This window comes from Sinocyclocheilus grahami, unplaced genomic scaffold (genome assembly GCF_001515645.1).
Source record: "Sinocyclocheilus grahami isolate Dianchi unplaced genomic scaffold, SAMN03320097.WGS_v1.1 scaffold37.1, whole genome shotgun sequence".
In the NCBI taxonomy this organism is placed as follows: Eukaryota; Metazoa; Chordata; class Actinopteri; order Cypriniformes; family Cyprinidae; genus Sinocyclocheilus; species Sinocyclocheilus grahami.
The window spans coordinates 3,933,494-3,944,722 of NW_015505216.1; the positions used below are offsets into that span (position 1 = coordinate 3,933,494).

Genomic DNA, 11,229 nt, shown 5'->3' on the forward strand with positions numbered 1-11,229 from the left:
GCCTAGAATGGATGAGAGCATAGAGAGCAGCGGTAACCCCCCCAGGGTAAACAGAACAGAACCAACATAAATGTATTGCAGACATCGTTAAAGTTCAATAATGTTGTGTACACATTTTAGAATTAGTCTGATTCAAAGGAGAATCAGAAGGCTGAATCCTGACTGACAGAGGAGGAGTTGGGGATGGAGGAGGGTAATTAGCTATTGAGCAATGCAAAAACTGCTGATACTACTGCGGGACCTTACATATGAATGCTTAGATAGGTGTCGTAGTCCCGAGAGTCAGCTGATGCGAGCTTGACTAACGTGACCTGCCAGAACTAACGCTACGCTTAATAACATTAATTCAGATTTTATTTTGATCCAAATAAATGCAGCTTTGGTGAGAATAAGAGACATCTGTCAAAAAACATAAAAATATCTTACTGACCCCAATATGCATTCTAGGGATTTGTGATTGGCATTGTGGTCTGTGGTCTGATTTAAGAGATTAATAAACTCTAAGCACTGCATCACCATCTATTACATTAGTCTCAATCAATACCTTTAGGAAAAAATAATACATTGGCTACAGATTGGAACAAGTGGAATCCAGTGCAAACATTTGTAGAAGTAGGTTCATTTTGTCATTATTAAAAATTCTTGACATCTTTTGGATAATCAGTTCGTTGTTCTCCTCAATACATGGTTGGGCAGCATTGAGCCTTGAACTTGATTTTGCATTAGATGTCCAGACAGCATTCTTGGGACATATCAAAGCCCAATAGCCTCAATGAGGAAGGAGCATATGATAGAATGCTTTATTTGAGTTTCAGAGAAATCAATGGGACACCTTTGCATTTTGAATGTACATAATGCTGCTGTTATATATCTGGCATCACTTATAGAGTGAAGGCAACAAAAACAAGGTGAACATGCAGTTCATCTTTCAAATGACCTGCCAAGGCAACAATGCCCTATAAAGGGTCCTCTGTGTGAAGGAGAAATGGACTTTCTGTTTCCTATTTATGATAAATAGCATATCACACACTCATTCTGTAACTAAGAAAATGTCAGCTTTATGCTTTTCTTTTGAGGCATTCTATTCAATCAATATTAAGAAAGGTCACCAAATATAGACATCAGGATGCTTTATTATTTAGCATTTACCAATGAGACAAAAAAATACATGTTGTGCATGGCTGAGCTCAGAAATATTTAATCCCAATCTAATTTAGAAACGGGAACTGGAAAATCATGTTTTGTGTGTTAGTAATGAATCCCTTGATGATGTTCCACTTTTATTTGCACTTATTCATCAATTAACATAGTTTTTGACTGATCACTTCCTACTTATATTTTGCTGTGCCGGTTAGAGTAATAAGAAACTATTGGTCATTACAACTATTTTTTTCTAGCTCTGCCATTCAACAATGTAAGGTTGTTATCTTGTTTCCGTTCAGAATGATTGATTCAGGATATCTTGTATCTAAAAATAAATAAATATATATAAAAAAATTTTTTTTTAAATAACGTATGGCCAATGTTCTGTTTGGCTGATTGATATTGATGAAGAAGCAAATCAATATCATTCAATCGATGAATCATCAGTTTATATATTTGTTTTCGCAGCAGCATTTCTAAGCCCAAGGAACTGGCAAAATGAATCCTTCTTGCATGAGTTAAATGAGTCCGTTCTTTGTCTGGATGTTCTATTTACCCAGTGGGAATTTAATTTCCTTCCCAATGTCATTTCCCCAGAAGGCCTCTGTGCGTGTTCAGAAAGCTGACTGGGCTGTTTCTTCACCTCCTCTATCACCTGCTCTGTTTTGCTATACTGTGCGGATACAAAATGGCTCAAAGGCATTTGCCCAAAGGCATTCCATACATTTTGAGCCAAATGGTAATAGCAGTCTTTACCATTTGTGTGTGTAATTTGACAGGATGGATGTTATGTGTATATTTTACATATTATATTTAAGACGTCTATTTCTTCCCCCCCATCAAATCCCTGGCATAACAATCTTGTAAAGGCTTTAAATCATATTAAAACGTCATTCATAGTCAAATCCATATTCTCATACTCACCCAGTGCATTATTGACAAAGATATATATAGTGTTTATAATTCCTGACATAATTATCTGTCAAGTATGTACAAGTGCACTCAGTATTTTGTCCAAATTAAAAGGTTTTATGTGACCCTGGAGCACAAAACCAGTCTTAAGTCGCTGGGGTATATTTGTAGCAATAGCCAAAAATACATTGTATGGGTCAAAATGATAGATTTTTCTTTTATGCCAAAAATCATTAGGATATAAAGTAAAGATCATGTTCCATGAAGATATTTTGTAAATTTCCTACTGTAAATATAATAAAACCTAATTTTTGATTAGTAATATGCATTTCTAAGAACTTCATTTGGACAAATTTAAAGGCGATTTTCTCAATATTTAGATTTTTTTGCATCCTCAGATTCCAGATTTTCAAATAGTTGTATCTCAGCCAAATACTGTCCTATCCTAACAAACCATACATCAATGGAAAGTTTAATTATTCCGCTTTCAGATTATGTATAAATCTAAATTTTGAAAAAATGTACCCTTATGACTGGTTTTGTGGTCCAGGGTCACATATAAAGAAATAATAACAAAAAACAGGATTACCAAAAAAGCTTTAGCTGACAAGGTCCTGAGATTATCTATGAGCCTTTCAGTTGAGTTTTGAGTGGATCTCTTTTTATTCAGTTAAGTGCTACTGTTAGGGCTGCTGTTTCAGCATATGTTGCTGCAGGAGACGAGTGATAAACCAAATCATGCAGGAACAAGTTCCAGACCTGCTGGAGAGTAATGAGATATGGCTCAAACACTGGCCTATCATTAATCGTGTCTACTGCTGGGATTTGTAGCATATCGTCAGCTACATACTTCCTTGACAAACTGGAGGAAATGTTCTCATAACATGCTGTGGAGCAACCACTATAATAAATCAATGCAAGTTTTAAAGATTCAAGTTGTTATTCCAAACATTATTCAGTAAGAATACTAAGCACAAACCCCAAATATAGTGCAAATTTAATGGATGAATTATGAAGCTGAAATGCAGATGTAAATCTGATATATAAGCAGTGCTTGAATGTGTGTGAGTAACTGTTTACATAAAGTGAAATAAATGAAGAAATAAGAAATTGAATCTGTTCCTAGACCTAACAGGGAACATTCTCAGAACTTTGGCTAACATTCCAGCCAAGCTCTTTCAAATTTAGTTCAAAGTTATCTGATCTTTAATAATGTTAGCATAAAACACCATTTATACATCATTCATGGAACCCTTTTAATTTTTTTCTGAAACATTGTAGTTGGATGTCTGACTAACATTTTTAAATGTGACTAGTTTTAGAATGTTTAGAGAACATTCAAGAGTAAAATTGTTGTAATGGTTGCAAACGGATAAAAAGGAATGAATATTCACATAACCAAGAAAAAATACTGGACATTTTCACCGTTCAGAGAACATTCAGAAATAAAATTTTCATAATGTAATGATGAAATAGATTCTTACATATTTTTGTCAGCTGGGAGCATCTAATAGTCTTATTTGCAATGCATCCTGAACTGCTTGTAACTGCAACTTTATTTCATGATTTTGAAACATGTCATGCAATTGTGATTTTGTATCTCATATTTGCTTTATTATGTCTCATTATCTAAACATTAAATCTCATTATGGTATCAGGAGGTGGTCTCCAAACAGGCCTGTGCCCCAGGGCCTCACAGGACCATAATCCATCCTGGATGGATGTGAACAGTGTATGCAAGCTGACTTCAGCAGAACAGCATAAACACTGCAGGGAATTACAATGTTGGCTGAATTGAAATCATTTTCTTAGAATTGGAATTAGGTATGAGGGTGTTAAGGAGTCTAACAGCCGCAGGGAAAATGTTTCAGAGTCTAATAGAGTTAGTCTGTGTACTATAATATCATTTGTGAGATTGTGGGAGGGTGATGAGTTTAAAGGAGGTGGCATTTATTGTACCGTAGGCCTTGTGCATGCAATATTTGTAGTAGAAGTCTTTATAACAATTATTTTCTATATATGTAATGCGATTGGATATTGTAAATTAAAATCATTATGCTATACATGTTCATTCCCATCATGACAGTTATTGCAGATATGAATGTATAATGCAAAACATAATAGCCTCTCGTCTCTGCCAGACAGATTTTGGATATATTGTCAAAAGCAATTTGCTTGTGAGACATGCAATGCGGAAGAATTTCTTGGACACACTTCAAGGCCTTAACTTTATTAATACAATCAGTGTAAACTGATCTTCCTTGACTGCTCTTATAAGATTAAAAACAAGGGCAGTGTTCTGAATGCACACTAAATGCTGCACTCTATGCCCTGTATTTTGCTATTTATTTTTAAATAGTGAATTCAACAGTATTATTTCACAATTTTAGTCATCTTGCATGTATAATTAAGCAAGCTGAGTTCTTAAAAATAAAATGGGTTATTGTGCATTTTGAATCAAACTGCGTAGAAATACCTTTACATTTGTATTTACATTTGGCAGTCTAAATAATTCTTAAGAAAGAGTTGTTAAAAATGATTACTATTACAGTTAACTAAATCTAAAACTTAAATTTTTTATTAAAAAATAACATAAAATAAAAACGAAACATATTTTATTTCAGCTAGTTGCCAAAGCAACATTTCTCATTTGATTTTGTTTAACTACTATGTACTAAAATAACTAAAACTGAAATAAAATCTATTCAGACACATTTAAAACAAATCTAAAACTAATAAAAATCACAGCTGTAACTAATGTTAAATTCAAATAGAATATCTAAAAATAAAAACGAATTCAAAATATAAAAATGAAACTATGATACTAAAATAATGCTAGATATTATTTGTGGTTCAACCATCAAAGGTCAAGGTGAAGTTAAGTGCATTGCATTGTGGGATACAGTACTTCATGCAGTAAGGTCAACATTATACTGCTTGTTTAGTAGGTCATCTGGGCATCCTATTTATAAAGAAAACATACTAGTATACATACTATATGATGCAGAAATAGTATGAGTAGTATGGTAGTATTCAATATGGAACACAGACAAATAATTAAATAAAAAAATCAGCCGTTTTATTGGATTAAAAATAGAACAAAAAATGTATAAGTCAAGGAAGGAAAGATGGAATCCACTGGCACACAGGGAATTTAAATATTCTCTATCCTTCACACGGCAGATAAATGAGCTAGAACAATAACATTCTTTCCATTACATCATTTTCCTATAATCACGAGGATTATTAATTTATTCAATTAGAGTGTGGGATTGAGATTGGCCTGATCTTCTGTCTGTTAGCAGACATTACGGATGAACTAATAAACCTGGTTCTCTGAAAACGTAGATTAGAAATAATATTATTATAAAATGTGATAACCCCACTATCATATGTCCTACAGCAATGAAAGAATACAATTTGCGGAGTAAACATATGGCCAGTGAAAATCAGAGCAGATATGTGAATAATGAAGATCAATATAACGTAACTGCATGCTGGACCGTATAACTCCTGAAAGACTATGAACTGATGTCTCCTTTGATGTGCCTGCTGCACCATCTTAATTAAAATCTCAAAATTAGAATTCTGCCTGGGATTTTTAGGGCAGAGCGGAGTAATGAATGGCACTTATGCCGTTGACCTCCTGTCTAATGCATCTACCACAGTGAATCAGGCAGCTGTGTGTCTCTCACACATTCTAATGAGATCACCATGCCAGCCTCTTCTCTTTCTCGTTTATTTAATGTTACAGAATAGTGTGATTTGCACCAGCATTTTGATTGTAAAAAATACCTACCATTTATTTGTTGTAGCCTATAATGATTCTCCCTAATAAATGCACATCTAATCATTTTGGTTACGCAGACTACATTTACATTTACAGTGGTGGCCAAAATTATTAGACCACTAGTATTTTCATCAGCTAAAAAATGGTTTTAAGTCAGTTTGCTGATGCTTCAAGAATCCTACCTGCAAAGCTACAGTACTGTTAAAAGTTTTAGGCACTTGTGTAAAAATGAGGATGCTATCAAAAATAATGTCATAGATAGATATTCTTTATCAATTAACTTCTATTAACTAAATTAAATCAAATTAGACCACTAGTATTTTCATCAGCTAAAAAATGGTTTTAAGTCAGTTTGCTGATGCTTCAAGAATCCTACCTGCAAAGCTACAGTACTGTTAAAAGTTTTAGGCACTTGTGTAAAAATGAGGATGCTATCAAAAATAATGTCATAGATAGATATTCTTTATCAATTAACTTCTATTAACTAAATTAAATCAACATTTGGTAAGGTAAGGTAACGTAAGGTAGGTTTCTTGAAGCATCTTGGAGATGTTGCCACAGTTCTTCTGGATTTGTCTCAGGTCGTTCTGTTTCTTCATGTGTTCCAGACAGACTGCATGATGATCAGATCAGATCTCTGAGTGGAGCACTGGCTGTTGTCAGACTCCTTGTGCAAACAAAAATATAAGACAAGATCCCTGAAGTTGCAAAGACTAAAGTCTCAAAACCAAAGAGATATTCTTTATCAAAGATAAGACTCTGCCACGCCCCCCTAAAATGCCTCGTTCTAACACGGCCCCACATATCTACCTCACTATGTGGAAATATTAGCATAATGCGGCCCAAATGTGCACGCAAAGGGACTTTGTAGAAAACAAAGCACTTGAGAGAGGCGGGGCATAGAGGACCTACAATAATGTACAGTATTTGAAAAATAATGTGTTTTTTGAACATTAAAGCATGTCAACATATTCTGTTACACCAAATACACAAAATAATGATCTTTAAAAAAGCATCATATGACCCCTTTAAAACCATTTTTTGCTGATGATAATTTTGGCCACCACTGTATGTTGTATGGAATATTGTTTATTGTATAGAATATATACAGTTTATAGTCTATACACTGTAAATACATTATCTAAGATCTACCTATCCACTCAAAGGCTTTCAGTTGCCAATACAGCTTTTGGATTTCAGCCATCTGTAAAGATCTATGTGCTCCTAAATGCAAATGGCAGTAGAAAAGACTTGGTTTAAGGTTTACTCTGGGCCTTCAATTAAGCAAAGAGCCTGTAAAAACTGATGCTGTTTTTGTCATCTGTACTGTATGACTTTGAAAACTTCGGAAGAATGATCCTGACAGCAGCTGAATCCTCACACTTTGCAAAGCTGCTAAATGAATTTTATCTAAAGGCACTGGTCTATAGACATCCCAAAAACATTTACCTAATTTTGCATCAATCAATTCAATGACTAAAAGAAGGATGTTGGTCTGCTGCTCAGAGAAGGTGATGTTTTACCGCAAACCACATACAAATCCATAACATTTCTCTCTAGCAAACAAAACAACAAACAACATAATGATCTGCATCATGTAAAGACAAATGCAAATGTTCACATTATTAAAAAAGTCTTTATTTTGATTACTTACCACAAAGAACATGCTTTACCACCAGAAAGATGAAGTCTTGTGATGCATTTACCTCAAGCCTGTTTTACCAGCAAATCTGTGTGTATGCAGTAAATGTCTCCCTCCAGTGGTACCAGCTGTTAAACAGTTAAAAAGATTGAGAAATTAAAAATATACATAAAATAAACAAATTTTTAAAAACAAACTTTCTGGTTGTGTTTTAGATGCAGAGATCGTTTTTATACTTAACAGTTTCATTACCAATTGCACGAAAACGTTGTAGTATTTTTAGCGTATTTGCTCTTGTGTAGCCCTGTCTGGAACTTTGCTAAAAGTAATAGGTGATTAAACAGATAAAACAAATTAAACATGTTTTTCTGTTTCTTTACATCGATATCAAAGCCAAATAGCAGCAGTATCCGGTGGTCACGTGATTTATAAGCCCCGCCCCCATACCTTGCGCGTTGACGTCACTCTATTTCACTCCCAGCGGCCACCGCGGCAGCCATCATCTTGAAGTTCAGAGCAAGATGGCGGACAAACCAGGTATGGTTGAATGGGACATGCATAGTTGAGTATATTTGACTGTTGGATAGGAAAGCTTTACGTGAATCGCACTCTGTTATGTATCTCTGTGTTTGAAGGCATGCATGGAGTGAATGTCTGTTGTGTGGTTTGTGCGCAGCGCCGCTCAAGGCCCCGATGCGGGCAGACGCCAGTCATGTCAAGGACTTTCAGAAGCATTAGCCGCACGATTACATTCGTGACTGAATATAATGTTCAGGACATGCAAATTCCTCTGTAGTGTTTTGTGAGATATTCATTAAGTGAAGCGTGCTGGTCAGTTAATGACACAAAACTAGTCTGTAGTGAACTACTTGCCGGACAGCTTCCATTCAAGAGTAATGACTCGTTTATAGCAACAAAATGTTTAATTTGGTAGGTTAACAATATTGTCATTGTGCTGTAAGTCTCCAGGATGTGACCAAATCATTTTAGTAACTAAATAGTAACCATAAATACAATAAATATTTTGCCTCGGAAGTGTTCTTGCAAAAAAAGTATAGTTCTTTTATCTGTATACACCATGGCACTCAATAGTTATCAAATAATACTGCCGTAGTACTGAAAATTATACTAATATATGCCAAAAGCAAACGAACATAACACCATGGTGCGTTTTGTGTCTGTTTGGTTTACATTGATATTAAGGATATTTTTGTTGCCACTCTGCAGTGGGTAGGCAGTTAACAACGCACATAAAATAATTGAAACATTCATACAACATTTTTTTTACATACACAAAAATTCTGATTTGTATGGGATGAGATATTCTACCTTCTTCCTTTTACCAGAGCATGCTTATACAACATACTTCATGGAAGCACACACTCAAAGCACGAGATTGGACAGTGTAACCCAGAATAATTAAGACATCACAGTTTAATACAAAATGAAATAAATAAATAAATCAAAGCATACACATACAATCATATAATTTCAACATCGTAATGACAACCCAATAAATGTATTAAAAATACAAATCAAAGTTCAGTAAGTTCAAAAAGTTGTTGCCCTCTTGACTCATCCAGAACATCCTCTGCATCCACAGTGAGTGCACTCAATGATACGACCCTAAGACAACAAAATAACTAATTAGGAACAGTGGCATATTTACATTTAGTCATTTAGCAGACACTTTTATCCAAAGCGACTTACAAATGAGGACAATGGAAGCAATCAAAATCAACAAAAGAGCAATGATACGCAAGTGCTATAACAAGTCTCAGTTAGCTTAACGCAGTACACGAAGTAAAAAAAATCAATCATAATAAATAAAAAGAAAACACGTACAATAGAAAAAGAATAGAGCAAGCTAGTGTTAGAGGCGTTTTTTGCTTTTGTTAATTGAATAATAAATAAAAAGGAAACAGATAGAATACAAAAAGATTAGAGAAACTAGAGTTAGTTTTTTTTTTTTTAAAGAAAACAAGCAGTTCGTAAATAAATTGAGTGCAAGTCTTAAAGGGGCAAGTTTTTTTAAAGGCATACATTAAGTAATGGGACAGCTTTTTGATGGAAAAACAGGGTCATATGATGCGATTTCAATTGTTCTTTTGTCTTTGAAGTGTTACAAGCTCTTGGTGCATAAAGAAGATCTGTAAAGTTGCAAAGACTAAAGTCTCAAATCCAAAGAGATATTCTTTATAAAAGTTAAGAGTCAGCCACGTCTACCTAAAACGGCTCATTCTAACACGCCCCAACATACCTAAGTCACTGTGTGGGAAGATTTGCATAACGCCGCCCAAATGTTCACGCAAAGAAAGAAGGCGTAACTTTTATTCTCGCTGTAGTATTGTTGTTGCCACCGCCACCATGTCATGAAGACGCTGTGTGCTTCGTTGTGAAAGCGAAACTACTTTGTTTGGTCTTCCAAAAGAGGCGTCAGGATATGGAGACGTACCCTCATTCCTTCCGAGATAAAGTTGATAACACCCACTTCGTTTTTCTAACATCAACTTCATTAAAAGATTATTCTTAAACCTGCTAGGGACTGATCTGAAAACTGATATTTTACATTGATATTAAGGATATTTTTGTTGCCACTCTGCAGTGGGTAGGCAGTTAACAACGCACATAAAATAATTGAAACATTCATACAACATTTTTTTTTTACATACACAAAAATTCTGATTTGTATGGGATGAGATATTCTACCTTCTTCCTTTTACCAGAGCATGCTTATACAACATACTTCATGGAAGCACACACTCAAAGCACGAGATTGGACAGTGTAACCCAGAATAATTAAGACACATCACAGTTTAATACAAAATGAAATAAATAAATAAATCAAAGCATACACATACAATCATATAATTTCAACATCGTAATGACAACCCAATAAATGTATTAAAAATACAAATCAAAGTTCAGTAAGTTCAAAAAGTTGTTGCCCTCTTGACTCATCCAGAACATCGCAGCGCCGTTCTCAAGCCCGCCGCCGCCTCGGCTCACTCTAGGCCACCGTGTGTGACACTGTGTTTCGTTGTGAAATCAAAGTTCAGTAAGTTCAAAAAGTTGTTGCCCTCTTGACTCATCCAGAACATCCTCTGCATCCACAGTGAGTGCACTCAATGATACGACCCTAAGAAAACAAAATAACTAATTAGGAACAGTGGCATATTTACATTTAGTCATTTAGCAGACGCTTTTATCCAAAGCGACTTACAAATGAGGACAATGGAAGCAATCAAAATCAACAAAAGAGCAATGATACGCAAGTGCTATAACAAGTCTCAGTTAGCTTAACGCAGTACATGAAGTAAAAAAAATCAATCATAATAAATAAAAAGAAAACACGTACAATAGAAAAAGAATAGATCAAGCTAGTGTTAGAGGCGTTTTTTGCTTTTGTTAATTGTATAATAAATAAAAAGGAAACAGATAGAATACAAAAAGATTAGAGAAACTAGAGTTAGTTTTTTTTTTTTTAAAGAAAACAAGCAGTTCGTAAATAAATTGAGTGCAAGTCTTAAAGGGGCAAGTTTTTTTTAAAGGCATACATTAAGTAATGGGACAGCTTTTTGATGGAAAAACAGGGTCATATGATGCGATTTCAATTTTTCCTTTCTCTTTGGAGTGTTACAATACGCATTAAAAGACAGTATAAGTCATATAATCCGTAATTATGTTCCCACTGGACGCAACAAATGCCTCGTTTATAATGGATTTTAATGTTTTTGTCTCT

The 11,229-nt window shown here is 34.6% G+C and overlaps 1 protein-coding gene across 1 annotated transcript in view; it reads right to left on the bottom strand.

Annotated features, from left to right (window-relative positions):
- Positions 1-10,534: 10,534 nt before the first annotated feature.
- LOC107581726 (protein BUD31 homolog) overlaps positions 10,535-11,229 on the bottom strand; it is a 1,887-nt gene continuing 1,192 nt past the window's right edge. The window contains exon 4 of the mRNA XM_016267366.1: positions 10,535-10,626. Within this exon, the coding sequence (XP_016122852.1) occupies positions 10,576-10,626 (51 nt within the window). The 3' untranslated portion in view covers positions 10,535-10,575. The remainder of the gene's footprint in view (positions 10,627-11,229) is intronic.